Below are 16,844 nucleotides of genomic sequence, written 5' to 3' on the forward strand. Positions count from 1 at the left end.
GCACCCATAAAATAAAGAGATAAATTGATGTTGGGCATCACACAATGGGAAACATTAAGAACCTTTGAAATCTAGTCTTGATCCAAATTTTATAATAGAAAAGAGAAGCCCAAAGTAACTGAGAAAATTCTCTGTTACACAGAAGCTAGATGCGGAGAAGGGATTAAACACACACACACATACCTCTACCTCTTGACTACTGCATTAGTCTTATATATAAGGCCAGTCTTAGATCAAGGATCTTTCTCTACAAGGCATTTAACTAGTCCTGTTCTCAAATTTTTTAATGAACATACATTATTTTTCCCCCAGAAGTCGTCACCTTATTCAGTAGCCTCTCACTATTTTCATTTACCCATACACAAAACACACATCTGAAGTAGCATGAGGTATGCCCCAAGAAATTTACAAGTGAAACTAGACATCCATCTGCATTAGATATAAAAACCTGAGAAGAGATGTAGCGAAGTCACCTTAAAAAGTAGCACCCAGATCAGCTGACATATATCCGCTTGGGAATATAAAAAAAGAATGTGTCAATCAGGAGTGGGAAACAGAAGACTAGTAAGAGGGGCAGATGCTGTCAAAGCTCCTGAAAGCACCATCCAAGAGGCAAGGAGTCCTTGCTGCGCACTGTAAACAACACAGGCCACTGGAAAACCTTCCCCTATAGCAGGAGGAGGCCTTCCAGCCCACACCCTCATCCCTAATATTCTCTGCTTATCCAACTCACGTAGCAAGCAATTTTTAGGTTATAATTTGACTCCACACTTAGATTTGCCTGAAAAGAAGAGAATGTGCAAACCATGCCAATACAAACACTCTACCTCTTATGGCATACATGCTCACCTTGCCTATGTGTACATGTGTGTGAGATGTCCACCCCTCAGTCTGGGTGAGGAAGCTGAATAGGCCCTTGAAGGACTGATCTCTTTCAAAGGTACTGACAAATTAAGGTTTGTAGGCCTACAAAGATCAGACCCTGGCCTCAGGTTATTTAGATAATGAACATCCTCTCGTCAATGGATTTTGTGCTCCTTGATGTTGGGGTTATAACTTTTATCTCATCTGTAATACCTATAGCACCTAAGAGAATACTGTGTATGTGATAGAAACACAAATGCTTGTTAGATTGTTATATTCTAAAATAATTAAAAGCTATATTTTACAAATTCTAGTTAGAATTAACATGCCTGTGGGAAGCGGATTTGGTTCAACTGATAGAGCATCTGCCTACCACACGGGAAGTCCAGGATTCAAACTGGCCCACACGCAGTGCTGACACATGCAAGAAGTTCTGTGCCACACAGAGGTGTTCCCACGGTAGGGGAGACCCACGCCAAGGAGCGTGCCCTGCAAGGAGAGCCACCCACATGAAAACAGCGCAGCCTGCCCAGGAGTGGTGCCGCACACACAGAGACCTGACTCAGCAAGATGATGCAACAAAAAGAGACACAGATTCCTGGTGCCGCTGACAAGAATGCAAGCGGACTCAGAAGAACACACAGTGAATGGACACAGAGAGCAGACAACTGGGGGCGGGGGGGATAAATAAATACATACATACATACATAAATACATACAAACAAATAAAAGAATTAACATGCCTATGTCAAATATAAGGCTTAAACACATAAAACTAGCTATTTTTAAACTGCATTTTAAATAATTTTTACCAAGTCAGTTCAGTATTGTCTAAAGTCATTTCATGCAAATCTGCAACAGATTATTTTACATTTAGTAGGCAAACATTTACTTGGTTATTAGCAGATTTACTATTTGGTGTGTTTCAGGAATACAATTTGACCATAATAAAACATTCAGTAATATATTCAATCTTTTTCCATCCATACATATAAATGAAACTGCAAGAATGCACTAAGAATTACTTACTGCAGTATAAAAATATAACAGTAGTGTTAAATCCTTCCCTCCCCAGCTGCAAAAATAATCTAAATACAGTAAGCTATACTATTCTGCCTTCTACCTTACCCTAAGGAAGCTCCAAACTACCAATTTTTCATGGATGTGTTGATTTCATCAAGATCTAATTACCACTGACTTCTGGTACACAGAAATATCGTGTCAGTAACTGGTTGCAGTTTATGGATACAAGTGAAGCTGCTAAGGCCAATGCACTGACCTAAGTCCTTAAGTAAAAATTCTAATGCAGAACATCCATACAGTGAAAAATGTGGTTAACACCTGGCAGAATTTCTGGGATTGAAAAATATTTATCTAATTTTAATATTCTTTAGAAAGAATGCACTTTGAAGTGAAACTAATGTTTTAAGTTTATCAAAAACCAATAGACACAAAATGTTTTATCAGTCACCATTTTAAATGAGAAAAAAATCTGAATTATCACACAGCATGTCCAGAAGCATACCTGTTAGCTAGATTATTGACTAGATAGCAAGATAAATTACAGGTGGATTAGATACCACAGAACAGACAACTGAGTGGTTTTGTTCAGCATGTCTCTATTATTCAAATTATGTTCATGTTCCCAAACCATGAAAGAAAACAGTTCACATGATTTTATTCCATATATATATAAAGCAACACACATATGAGCCCTTCTCAAAACATGCAGAAGAGAGTAGAAAAGTAACATATATTTTTGTTCAACCTAAACACAATGTGTCATTAAGTGTACAGAAAATTTATATAACCAAAAATCATCAAACATCTGGTAAAAACAAAATATTTTGCCACAATTTTTATAAATTATTTCAAGCCTTCTATGGAATTTTTCACCAGTTAAAAAAATGAATCCTCAAAGAATGCTATGAGATACATTTGAATACTGGCTAAATATTATTATATATGTAAATAATACTAAGGGAAAAGAACGTACTCTCCATATATACATGTGATCAGAATTAGCTAATTAATAGTCAATACCTACTGAATAAGGAAACTTTTGTCTAAAATAACTGGCAAAAGGCCAAGAAAAATCAATGTCTTAAGTAAGAGAGTTCCCTCAGAAGACCTAAGCGATTACTTAGATTGCAATAAATATGTCTTTATTAGCATGGATAAAGACAAAAAATTAGAATTTTCTTTTAACCATAGTTGCTGCCAAATTAGGTTATCTTTCATTTGTTCTCATGTTTCTCTAATCCAATAATGAAGTATTTTAATCACAAAATTTGCAGTGCTCTGTAAAACAAGCCACATTTCCAAATGTGCCATGACAAATATGAACATGGTAATTTATTTAAAATTTAGTTATACCAGTCAGTTTGGGTTTGACAATCATAAAATAATTTTTAGTTTTATCTCTGTTGGTGTTTTGCTAGCCAGAATGGGATATCTAGGAATACAATTTTACTAAATAATGTTTTTTTCCCCTTCCTTTTAAGGTGTTTATAAAACCAAAAACAATTATTTCTAGATACTTAATTTCACCCTTTAGGGCATGAAATATATCTCTTATTATACAGGACACCTAGAAAGCTTTCAAACTCAATGATAAATTAAGAAACATCAAAGTAAAACCAAGGTGTTTCACAGGAAACTAGGAATGTTATCATCTTTTAGTTACCAAATGACCTATTTCTTGTCCCATGGAGTACCAACAAGAGTTTTCTATACAAACAAAAGAATGTATTTTCTTTATGTAGCCTCTATTCTTCTTAGGATCAGATAAACATGAATTTTAAAAGAAAACAGCTAGAGGGGCAAGAATAGTCAAAATTATCTTGAAAGAAAGGAAAAAATGTTGGAGGACTCACACTTCCAAAATGCAAAACTTACTACAAAGCTACAGTAATCAAGAGCATGGTACTGGCATTGGGAGAGACATAAAGATAACAAATGGAAGAAGATGGACAGTTCAGAAATAAACCATTACATTTACTGTTTATGGATACTCAACAGGGTGTCAAAACAATTCAACTGGGAAAAGAACTGTCTTTTTTCAACAAATGCTGCTGGGAACTGGATAATGACCTGCAAAAGAATGAAGTTGAACCCCTACCTCACACCACTCAAAAAAGTTAACTCAAATGGATGAGAGGGTTAAATTTAAGAACTCAAATAATTGAGCTGTTAGTAGAAAACACAGAAGCGACTGACTCTTCATGATCCTGGATTAGATAATAGTTTCTTAGCTAGAATGTCAAAAGCACAAACAAAAGAAAAAAAATAGGTAAACTGGACTTTATCAAAATTAAAAACTGTGTTTCAAAGGACAGCATCAGGCAAGTGAAAAGGAAAAAATATTTGCAAATCATATATCTGATAAGGGATTTGCACTCAGAATACAAAGAACTCTTACAATTCAACAAGACAAATTACCCAAACCAAAAAACAAGGGCAAAGGACTTGAACAGACATTTCTCAAGAGACTATCTATTTACAAAAGACCAAATCTAGACTATAACAAAAACCAATGGGGAGGGAAGCGGACTTGGCCCAATGGATAGGGCGTCTGCCTACCACATGGGAGGTCCACGGTTCAAACCCCAGGCCTCCTTGACCCGTGTGGAGCTGGCCCATGCACGGTGCCCAAGTGCAGTGCTGATGTGCGCAAGGAGTGCCATGCCACACAGGGGAGCCCCACGCACAGGGAGTGTGCCCCGTGGGGAGAGTCACCCAGCGTGAAAGAAAGTGCAGCCTGCCCAGGAATGGCACACAGAGAGTTGGCACAACAAGATGATGCAACAAAAAGAAACAAATTCCTGGTGCCGCTGATAAGGATAGAAGCGGTCACAGAAGAAAAACACACAGCAAATGGACACAGAGAACAGACAATCGGGGGGGGGGGGGAGAAATAAAAAATTAATCTTAAAAAAAAAAAAAAACTGAGGAAGTAGATGTGGCTCAAGTGATAGGGCTTCCACCTACCATATGGGAGGACCCAAGTTCAATCGCTGAGGTGTCCTGGTGAAAAAGAAAAAGAAAATGCATCCTGCACAGTGAGCTGAGTGCCTGTGTGAGTGCCTGCATGGCAAGCTGAGTGCCCACACAAGTGCCCACATGGGCACGCAAGTGAGTCACGCAGCAAGATGATGAATCAACAAAAGAGATACAAAGGGGAGAGTCAAGGTGAAGCACAGCAGAAACCAGGAACGGAGGTATACAAGTGAAAGGGAACCTCTCTCCACATCAGAGGTCCCCAGGATCGAATCCCAGTGAATCCTAGAGGAGAAAAATGAGAAGACAAATGTGTGAATGGACACAGACAGCAAAAAATGGCAGGGGAGGGGAAGGAAAAAAAAAATGAGTTGTATACTTTAAATGGTACATAAATTCGATCTCAATAAATCTGCTAAAAATAATATATTGCTATGGTTAAGTAGTTCCATCACATAAAATATAAAATCCTCCCACTGGAAAAGGCCTTAAAAATGACCAAATTCACTTGGTTTTAACAGTGGAAGTTCTCAAATATAAGTGGACTAGAATGAGGACTGCCTAGGAGCCTAGTCCCAGAGCTGTACTCACTCTTGAGTAGACAACAGCATGACCATCTTCCAAGGTTAGGTCAGTCAGCTGCACAGATACAGACTGAAGAAAGCATAGGTTCAGGATACTCACAGAGGGTAGCTACTGCCACCTATTCTTTCTCTTTACCACATAGCACTTGTCTATTTTGTTCCAGGTTTTCTTCCAGGGCATGGGGCTAAAATTATAGCCCTCATCTTCCCAGGTCCTTCTTTCTTCTCCTATTTCCACCAACACATACCATAATGAATGGAAAATGGACTATTAGAAAGGGATAGTGGGAAGTGGATGTGGCTCAAGTGATAAGGCCTCCGCCTACCATACGGGAGGACCCTGGTTTGATCCCTGGGGCTTCCTGATGAAAAAGAAGAAGAGAAAGTGTGCCTGCACGGCACTCCAGTGCCCGTGTGGCAATCCAAGTGTCCGCACAGTGAGACAAGTGCCCACATGAGTGCCCACACAGCGAGCCAAGTACCCACATAAGTGCCCGGCGTGCCAAATGCCTGCATGGTGAGCCAAGTGCTTGTGCAGCAAGCCGAGTGCCCGTGCGAGTGTCTGCGTGGTGAGCCAGTGCCCATATGGCAAACCGAGTGCCCGCACAAGTGAGTCACGCAGCAAGATGATGACGCAACAAAAGAGAGCTCAAGGGGGGAGTCAAGGTGAAGCACACCAGAGACCAGGAACTGAAGTGGTGCAAGTGACAGGGAACGTCTCTCCACATCAGGGGTCCCCGCATCAAATTCCAGTGAATCCTAGAGGACAAAGGTGAAAAGAGAAACAGATACAGAAGAACACACAGCAAATGGACACAGAGAGCAAAAAAACAGTAGAGCAAGGGATGGGGAGGGGAAGGAAAAAGAAAGGGACAGGTTAATACTCCTTTGCCTTATCAGTGGGAAGGCAACCATGTCACCTCAGGTGACCAGGGCAGTTGTGTCAATATAATTGACACAACACTTTCATCCAATGGCCAAGAGACTGGAATATGACCCTAGGCTGGCTAGTCACTTAGCTGTCTATTATTATATATATATGTTCCACTGGAATGGACCATCCCACTTGAGTGAGAGTAAAAAATAATTATCCCTCTTCCCTTGAAACAAAGGTAACTTACCCATTAATACTTTCACAAGCCACCAAAAAGAGCTTACTAGACTAAGTTTCAAACAAAAGTATTAAAAAGTTAGCCTTAGTTGAAAAGAGTAGGTTAAGGGAAAATTACAGATGTATAGGTATTTGAAGATGCTTTATTAATATATTTGAAACGTGATAGAGAATCCCGAGTTTGATATACTTATTTATGATTTGAAAATGACCCCTTAATCATCCTTTTTTTCCTTTACATCTAAGCCAAGTGAGTTTCTAGCAAAAGCATTTCCAAAGAATCAAGTGATAACATCGAGCTATGCTAGAGGGAAATCAAAGGGGGAAATGGTAGCATAGGAAAATAGGCTACATTATTTTATTTTACACATACTTTAAAACATACGTACATCTCTAGAATATCTTTTAATTCTTTTCCAGATATATAATTAAGATAACTTCTTAAGAGATCCATCCATGTACATGACTTAGGGAGTATAAAAAAGTTACAATGTACTAGTCATCAGAAACATTACTTTTGTCCTCCAAAAGATTACAGAAGGAAAATAAGACTTTTCACTGCTGTCAAACATACTCAATTTTCCCCTGAAATGAAGTTTAGATGAAAACAATGTGACTGACAAGCACCACACCAGCAAATCTTGGCAACCTTCAACTCCGTCTAGCTCCTTGGCCTGCTAAGCAAAATTCCTTCACAAACTGTTGGTCTTTGCAATAACTCCTACAAAGCTCATTACTGCCAGCATTGGCCTATCCCCCATGTTGTGCATTTATCCCTGGGATGCATATCAACATGTGGCACATGTCCTTGACATGCAGAGAAGAGCTGCACCCCAGGAGAGCAGCATGCACGACAATAGTGTCGACTCTTACTTCTTTATGGTTGCTGGGATGTAACCGAGAAATCTAATAACTGTGACAGTGGGGCCTTTCGGTTTTTCCTAGCCCTTCCAGACAGTGAAGCTGCACAGACACTAATGAAAGGTTAAATGAATAGGAATAGCTGACAAGAGGTACAATAAAGAAGGAGCTTGGTAATCCACAGACACTGAGCAGAGATCCTTGGCTCAAGCAGAGAAAGGACAGCACATCGTCGAGTCACAATATTTAAAACAGCTTGCTATACACAGAGGCTTTTGTGTCTGGGTACATGTCTGGCTTTGGACTAAAAAAAAAGATACTGAAAAGGAATTTCAGCATGGGGTACTACTTTGGCAAATGTAAGGTCATAATAAGAGAAAAATGTTTTGTGTGGGTTGTTACATCTTTGTACTAAACACAAAAAATCAGGAACTATGAACTCATGAACCACAAGTTCCAAGACAATACTGTACATTTTGACAACTATTAAATACTGTATCTAGAGGTCTGGATTGATGAGATTCCCACTGGTAAGATATACACATGTGACTCATATAGCAGTTCCACATTCTGCCTTCCTTGTAGAAATATTCCTGATACTCATCTTATTAGAATTGTAGTCAACCTCTAATCTTTAGTGAATGTGATTTGTTACAAATATAACCAAAACTCTCAAGCCATCTTCTACTCTATTGCAAAACTTCCAGCAGTTACTGTAAAGAAACTGAATTTATCATGCCAGGAATTTGCAAAGTATAAGGCAAACTTTTTATAATTTCCAAGTGACTGCAACTGTGAAATGTCCTCAACCAGAATTCTCAGTTACTGAACTTTTTTTTTAATGCCCTTTTCACTACACCTTGTAAGAGAAGGTTGAATTTCTTGGGGAACTGACTTCAAATTAGGGTGGCATGACCAAGAAAAAAACGCTCCAGAATGTCAGGGGAAAAATAAAGCAAACAGAAAGAAATTCGATGTTTTTAAAGATTTTTTTTAAAGGAAAAATTTGACTTCGCTATGGCAAAACCTTAAAAAAATTAGGTATCTGTAAAATCATCCTTATGCATATGCCTGAGGTTCACAAAAATGGTAAAACTGTGCTGAAAACATGTTCTGAAACAAGGGAGCCTCTTTGAACAACCAAATTAAATTATAGCTGACCTCTTGAGTGTACTGGGGGTTGTAATAAGCAACAAATAAAGACTTTTATTGGCTAGCAACAACATAATGAAAGCTACTATACAAGAGATTACAAAATGACAAATCTGAATAGCTTATCTCACTGGATTATATTATTTACTTAAATGGTAAACAGGTTTGTCCAATGCAATGGTCATAAAAACTAGCATACAAATATTAAATATCAATATGATCAATGGCTTTAATAATCACAATATTTAATATCATTTAAGCCCTACTTCTTTAAATTTAACCATTTATTGATTTCTAACATTTCAGGTTTTCTACTTGTGCTTTTAACATGAAGCATTTATTTTAAAGGCATTTTCAGAGTCCAGCAGTTGTGTATAGAACTACTTCAACCTATCATGTACAAAAAGTAGACTGTCCTTAGCAAACTGAAAGAAAATATGCCAACTCCTCAGTGGTTTGAGGGGAAGTTAATTTTCATAGAACTTCAAAGGTTGGTCTCCTAACACACGAGAACTCCTTCAGTTGACAAAACTACAGACATACTTACCAAACCAAAATACATTTAAAAATGTACATGATTGCATTTTCCTTGATCTTCAAAATCATCTGAAAGGTAGAACCCTAGAAGTCTTAGCTGACTACTTGACAGTTCTGGCAGAAAGTTCTATTGTTTCTGTCATAGCTATTAAAGAAAAAGAAAAGAAAGTAAAAAAAAAAAACTACAATTACACCTCCAAGTCTGAACACTGAGCCGGTATTCATTAGCTACTCTTTTTCTGCAACATTCTGATTGTCAAAGTGACTTTTTTTTTTTTTTTTAACCTTAAGTATATCTAATAAAATCATGAGGCTCCCTTTAGCTCTTCAGGGAGGTTTACTAACCAGTGATCCTATATAATTCCCATTCAAGAAAAGAAAGACTTGAAGGTACTGCTACCCTTCTACAGTAAATGTTTTCAACTGTTTCTTATAAGGATGTAGATGGTAAATGAGACCATCTGCTGAGGAATTCAGAAATCACTGTTCCTCATATATGCATCAAGTTAAGAATCTATTAATTTCAACCTAAGTTTTACATACAAAATTCTACAGTGAAATTTTATCTTGTTTAAACTATGTATATACCCCAAAACTTAGATTTACCATTTTGTCTAAAATTTATTTTAACGTCAAAAACCAAGTAATTCATAGGAATTCAAGCTTGTGTAATCTAGTCTCAATTTAAAAAACCTACATTTAAATGCAGAATCTTAAAAATAAAGATTACACTTTAACAGTGTGTATGAGGAGTTTATGTAAAAGAGAAAATGCTGATAATTTGTAGAAAACATTTTCATGTACCACAATATTTATACACAGCATTGGTAATGACTTTTTTTATTGTTTAATCTTTCTCCAATCCAGGACTGGCTGTTTTAGGACAGCAGTTACTTAGAATACTATAAATAAAATAACTGAAGTATGTCACTGATATTTAGTCTATCTTACTACAAAAGCCATATAGTTAACTTGCAAATTATCTCAAACAAGTGAATATGAAAAACACTAAATCGAACTCCTCTAACTCACTAGGACCATCTTTTAAATACTTACGAATATTAAACTTGTTCTGAATCTTAACTTTAACATCAAAAGGAAAGGAGACCACCAATTTCAAGTCATCGCCTATTTTGAAATCTCTTAATAAAAGAAATATTCTCAGGAACAACAAAAAGAACAGCTCCCTCTACCCCCACCCCTCACCCTTTTTTGAGCCAGTGTCCAATTTCTTCTTTTCTGAACAGCTGTATTATCCAACTTAAGTTGCTTTGCTAATTTCAGTCCCACAAGGACTAACTTGGAAGGCAAAAAAATACAAGAAAAGATCAATTTGCTGGGAAAGATCAAATGAGAAAACTGTGGGGACAGCACCAGGTCAGCGTGTGGAGAACTAAGCAGACCTGTTCTTCATTAACTGCTGTTCTCTGGGGATGTCACACACTACCTGTCCATGGGCTTTATTGAACCGCCTAACCCGCCTCTCTGTTCCATTCTTCTGGGCCCAAGTGAATCATATCCTGCTGCTGACAAGTTAGCAGGGGACTGCGGCTGTAACATGAAAGTACTTTTCTTTCTTGTCTAAATCAGGCAGATTTTTGAAAAGACGACATAGCATTGACTTGTGACATGGCAAGATGAAACGAGAGGTCTGGGCCGGTCTTGGAGCTGTGCAGATAAAAGTAATCAAATGACACTCCTGGAATGCAAATTGGCATTCTTGACTGCAGCAATTGCACAACCATGAAACATCCCTGACAGCAAGCAAGATTAGGACAAAATGTTATGTAAAGCACTGAACTAAAAAACTCTCACTTGAAAATTCAAACTGTAACACTTACATTTTAATATAGCAATAGTCAGGTCTGCTTTTGTCTGCTTCTTTTTGTAATCGCATATCCCTTCCTGACACACAGCTTCTACCTCAAGTAGAAGCAGGGGGGCGGAGGGGGGGGGAAATCAGTATTAGGAATGTACAGCCGTTTTTAATACTTTCCTAATCTTTCTTTTTAAAATCATAAACCATGTGAGGTGATTCTCATTCAAAGTTTTACATGCAAACAACAATGAACTTAATATTCTCAAAGAGGATAAAAAGACAGTTTCAGACATTTCTCTCAAGGTACTCTTAAATAAAGTTCATTTTCAGGTTCCATATTACTTCCCTCAGGTGACGGTACTCCTGTACTTTGTTAAAGTGATTAGCAGTCTGCATATTAAATACTCTACTCTCAGAGAACAGAAGGAGTAGCTACAACTAAGAACCTTCATTAAGACTGAACAGTTTGAATGAAACAGCTACAAATATAACATAAATGGCAGACATCCTAACAAGGTTCACAAGGGATTTTTCGGTGATTCTAAAGGGTAAAAAGGAAGTTCCATCAGCCTGTATAAGGTTTCACCACTCTTGAGTCCATCTTCCTATCAGACACACTAAGTAATATCAGACACACTAAGTAATAGTGCCAGAAATAAATTCTCCCACATTCAGCATGTATGTGTGTGCACTGTATCATGTGAACTTGCAGAAGACAAAACAGAGGATGACAAATGGGCTTAGCCACTTCAAAGTGATTAGTACATGGGAATAGATGTGTAGACAAATAGTAATATAAGCTAGAGTAAAGGGAAAGGAAAGCAATACCTACAACTGGCTTTTACAATGCTCTTATGTAAAATGTCACTAGAAGAAAAAAACTCTCAAGTTTTAAACAGATATATTTAATATTTTGTTTTGACACCCCACTTAAACCCAGGTTCCAACAATTGCAACTATCCACGAAGTATATAAAATAAAGTAAATAAATAAAACAGGCCACTTTCTGCCACTTTAATGCTGGGCACATAGGATTATTTTATGATGTCTTTTGTACAAGAGTTTTACAACAGCTTGACTCGAGGGTAAATGGGAACCATCAAAAATCGCACGCTGTTTTCAAAACCACTTTAATTTCTGTCAATGTAAGTGTAACCACAGTCCTGGGCGCATGCTTTTTGTGTGTGCGTGCGCCTGCATTTGACAGTCACATCTCCTACACTTCAGATGTGGCTTTGATCACTGAAACAAGGGATGTCACATTAGGAGGAAGGGAAAAGAAAAAAAAATGCCAACCACTATCTCCCTTTTTCTTATATTTTCCATCTACACGCAGAACACTGTATATCAGATCCCCAAGTGGGGGTAACAATAGCAACGCTGGGTGGAAGCAAACTAAAAGGAAGGGAGTGGTCAAGCTCAATTTCTAACAAATCACTTCCCCGAAAGCGGACAGAGCGGCTCATCACCAGCCGAACTAAAGGCACGCTTCCTCGCTGCAGAGAAGCCGCTTCGCGAAGAGGGGCTGTGCTGCAGCCTCGCTTCGCAAAATCATCCCACTTCCTCCACCACTTAACACTTGGAACTTTTTTTTTTATCTTAACCTTATTTCACAGAGGAGTCTATCTAGTTTTTGTTTTTCTTTTATATACTTTTTTTATATGCCCCCTTCCGGACCCCAAATTACACCATTCAGTCACTGTGTAAGTAAAACAAATCGGCTCCTTTAGAATTGCACCTAAAGGGAAAAAAAAAAAAAAAACTCTAAGGGGTCATTTCCTACCGAACGTTTGACCATTTTTTTCATAAAATCTCCAGGAATATTCCTTAATTGTAATATTAATTTACAAAGGGAGGTTTGAGAACCTGAAGTAGAAGGGCGAGGGCAAATGTGCCGGGCATCGGTGACCGTGTCCTCTCGGCGCGGCGCACTAGCCTGCCCCGGCACCCACGCCCAGCTGCCGGTCCCTCACTCTCGGGCAAGTTTTAAAAGTTACCGAGGATCCAAAACGGTCTCCTCTTCTCCCCGACACCCTTCTAGAGCCCCACTCATCCCGGCTTCCCTTCCGTTCGTCCTCCTCAAGCCCGTCCCAAACTCCCTGGAGCCCCCGCTCGCCTGCCAGCACGCCGCTCACCTTGCCCCGGCAGCCGGGAGAGGGGGCAGAACTTGACGCTCGCCCCCCACCCCCACCGCGGCCGACTCACCCGCCCTCCCACCTGGACCTCTCCTCGGCAACTCGGGGCCAAGTTTAGGGAGAGACTTCGGGAACACAGCAGGAGCCGGGCTGGGTTGGGGTTTTCCGCTCCTGCGCGCACTCCTTACCCCCCACCTCAAGCCGCTAGACTTGAAAACGCGGTTCCCGGCGGCGCCCGGGCACGGGAGTCATTTCTTACGAAGTCTAGAATAAAAAGGAAAGGATGGTGGAAACTTCTTACCATCTCGGCATGCTGGTTGTCAAGTGCAGCCCCTGCCTCTTGGTCTCCTCTTAGCGGCCGCGACTGGACCAGCCCCTGGGCCGCCTCTCGCTCCTTCTGTCTCGGCCTTTCTTTCCCTCCCCCTCCCGATTTCCTCCCGGCCGCCGCTCTCGCCGCCTCCGCCTCTCCCCGCCCGCGCGCGCCCTCGCCTCGGCCCCTCTGCGCTCAGGTGACTGATTTATACACGCGCCCAGGGTCGCGCTCGTTCCCCCTGGTCGGAGGCTACAGTTCCCCCGGCAACTCGGGACAGGAAAAAAAAACAGGAACGGGCTGTCCCGGGAGGGGACTGACTGTGGGAGGGGGAGACCGGCGGGCGAGGTGACCCAGGGCGGATTTGCAAACCCCACAAGTTTCTCCTCTCTGCAAAATTGCCGTGACTACAATGTTGCTTCTCTTGTGCAAAATAAAAGTAAGTTAGTCTGTGTTGTTGTCGGTCTTCAGATTTCCCAGGGGTTCGCGAGGTGGGGGATGTATATTTCTCCCCCACCGTGTTACTTTTTTTGCTTTTCTGGGGATGGAAAAACAACTTTGGCGCCCCCCGGGGAGTGCGGGCGCGGAGTTGGGGGTGGCTGCTAGCCACCAAAGGAAAGAGAGGGAGGAGAGGAAGGCCGGCTGCAAAACGCCGAGGAAAGGGCGCGAACTTTATTCCGACTGCAGCAACCCATCGCTTCTCTTTCCTTTTCGGGCGCTCGCTGGGTCTCCGTCCCCTTTGACCAGTTCCTCCTCCCGCACCGCCGCCGCCGCCCCCTCTTCCCTCTTCCCTTTTCCCTCTTCCCCCTTCCCCTCCTCCTCCTCTTCCGTCCCCGCCGCGGCTGCCCAAGCTCCTCTCACCCCTGTCAGCCCAGGCCCTCCGCGCGCCACTGAGGCGAAGGCGAGGGAAGCGAGGAAAACCCAGGGGAAGGAAACTCAAGCCTAGAAAGTGCTAGGAGAAAAGGCAAAAGCCTCGTGCGGCTCGGGGGCAAAGTTTTCGTGGCGGCGTGTTTGGGGCCGACCCAGACGCCGACTTGCGGCGAGAGTTTCCTTCCCCTTGCCGAGGTCTGGGCCGCCGGCCTCGGGCGGGAGGCGGGGAGGGTGCCTGGGGGCGCCAGCGGGAGAAGACCGTTCACGTCTGTGGGTGACACTCAGCCGACCCGAGGCGCCCTGCCTGGGAGCCGCAAAAAAAGCCAGCTGCGGGGTACAGGCTCAGCGCACACTCGCCTACAATGGAAAGATATTCCTTAAATGCAGGCAAAATACATTCCCTGGCCACAAGATTGGGTGACGGGGACGAGCTTCATCATCAGCCTCTTTGTAACGTACCATTTGTGCCAAAAAACATCTCCGCCTTGTGCAGATATATCAGAGCTAGAGCAAACTTTCTGCTTATCTGACATGGGAGAAAAGCAAAGGTTTCAAGTGTACTCCCTGAGCACTTGGAAATCAGAATCGGAGAAGACTTGCTTGGCAGAACAACAGGTTTGCTTACTACTGAAACAAGAGAAAATCATCCCTCCTTCCTTTCTCTTTCCGCGAAGTGGAAGAAGAGAGGGAGAGACTACTTAATTGCATTCAGGGTTCAAAATTATATTCCTTTGAAAATATATAGCCTTTTAAATTCAGTTTTGTTTTCTTTTTCTCAAACTACACAGTCTAATTTTAAATTTGATATGAATTTCCAAAATAAACTTTTAAAAAAAATTTTTCAGAAGCTATGACTGACGAGAATACGACCTAAGTGACCACAGCTGGTCTGAAAATGTGATTAGGCTGATCATAGACACGTGGATGCCGCTTTTTACCAACAGGGTCACCGCACCTGCAGTTCAGTGTACTGATTGGGTCCAAATTCCAGAAGTTCCTAGGCCATTTCAAAGATTTCAAGTCACTTCTGCATTTGTGGATTCTATGCATCATCTTGTGGAAAGGTTTGTCTGGTAAACACTTTTACCATATTATTTGTAGTACCGTAAAATACCTTAGCGTTCTAGCCATACTCATCTGGAGGTTTCTGATGTGGCAGATTATTTCACTACTATAGCATAAATTAAAGTATAGACTAGATAGATATCTAATGGCCAGCCATATATATTTAAATGCATGTTATCAAAGAAAGCTTATCTTTAAATGATTTAATTAAGGTGTGGAGCATGTTCCCTTATTCTGTAAATAGAATTATAACATCATCCTATAGTTTGTAGAAACTGATTACAAAGGGATAATGATGACCAAATGTGCATCTGAGCAACTGAGGATCATCATAAGAATTCTACAGAAATAAACCAAGTTCCAGTGTGCTTTCCTGTATCATGGAAAGATGAGAAAAGCTGGTTGCTAATTTCAGAGTCATTACCCATACAAATCCATTCACCCACTTACCGCTTTGGACAAGTGACAGGCCAGGAATTGCCAAACAATTGTATTCACACAGTGCGTTTTTGGCTACGCACCTACACTGGCCAACATGCAGAAGTTATTCCACATGAAGCAACCTATAATTTACATTCCACTGATTGGTCCCAGATCTGTCTGTTTTTGATGTTAGCGTACAAACAATTTATGGGAGGTAAGACATGTCTCTTTGAGGTCCTTTGGCCTTCTGGAGAGACATTGTTATAAAGATGGAGAATGTATTGGGCTAAAAGCGGCCTTTGGAAAAAGTGGAAAAATTGACAGAAGCAAAATGTAGCCTATAAGAATGCCACAGTCTCTAATTTACTCCAGTTGTTTCATATGGCAAATGGAATAAAAACTTAACTCCTTTTTGTGTCCTGCAAGACCTTCACCATCCATCCTTGCCTGTCTCTTTGAGATCTTTTTATTTCATTTTTTTCATTCCCTTCATGGACTAAACTCAAGTCAAACTGGTTTTCTTTCTGTTCCTCTAGCCTGCCAAGCTCCTTCCTGTTCTTTCACCTGCTCTTTTCTCACCTGGAATATTCTCCCACATTTTCCAGTGGTTCGTTTTATCATTTTTGTCTCAACTCTAATTTCATTTCTTTTGACTCTAAATAAAATGTAATTCTTTGCCCACCATTCTGAAATCCACCTCATACTCTCATTAATTCTTTATATTCCTTATCTAATATGGTCGTAATTGTTTACGTGCTTATTTTTCTTCAACAAAAATGTAAAAATGAGGGCAAGGAATGTATCCATCCTGTTCACATACAGTATGTAGCCTCAGCACATAAAACAGTACTGAGCACAAAATAAACTCAGTGTTTGAATTATCCAGTACAACAAAATTATTATACTGTATTGACCTGTGACCTTGAGGCCAGACAAGTTCACTTATAGGAAAATGGAAAAAAGAATTTTTGATTTTAGGGAAGTGACAAACACTGTTGACTGCCTACACCAACAATTTTCAAATTCACCAACAATTCACAAACAATTCCAGAGGTCTGTGATGTCAAATTATTTTTATAATAATATTAAGATGTTATTTACCTTTTTGATTCTT

General features: G+C 40.5%; 1 protein-coding gene and 1 long non-coding RNA gene across 12 annotated transcripts in view; one reads left to right on the forward strand and one right to left on the reverse strand.

Annotated features, from left to right (window-relative positions):
• BNC2 (basonuclin zinc finger protein 2) overlaps nucleotides 1–13,537 on the reverse strand; it is a 454,270-nt gene extending 440,733 nt beyond the window's left edge. For 9 of the 11 annotated variants that reach the window (XM_058301895.1, XM_058301894.1, XM_058301892.1 and 6 more), the window contains exon 1: nucleotides 13,364–13,537. In XM_058301895.1, the coding sequence (XP_058157878.1) occupies nucleotides 13,364–13,366 (3 nt within the window). In that variant the 5' untranslated portion in view covers nucleotides 13,367–13,537. The remainder of the gene's footprint in view (nucleotides 1–13,363) is intronic. The other 2 variants (XM_071216750.1, XM_071216753.1) reach the window with 2 other exon arrangements.
• Nucleotides 13,538–13,730: 193 nt separating this feature from the next.
• LOC111765830 (uncharacterized) overlaps nucleotides 13,731–16,844 on the forward strand; it is a 68,781-nt gene continuing 65,667 nt past the window's right edge. The window contains exons 1-2 of the long non-coding RNA XR_002798057.2: nucleotides 13,731–13,811; nucleotides 15,187–15,306. This is a non-coding gene — a long non-coding RNA (uncharacterized lncRNA). The remainder of the gene's footprint in view (nucleotides 13,812–15,186; nucleotides 15,307–16,844) is intronic.

This window comes from Dasypus novemcinctus, chromosome 8 (assembly GCF_030445035.2).
Source record: "Dasypus novemcinctus isolate mDasNov1 chromosome 8, mDasNov1.1.hap2, whole genome shotgun sequence".
NCBI lineage: Eukaryota > Metazoa > Chordata > Mammalia > Cingulata > Dasypodidae > Dasypus > Dasypus novemcinctus.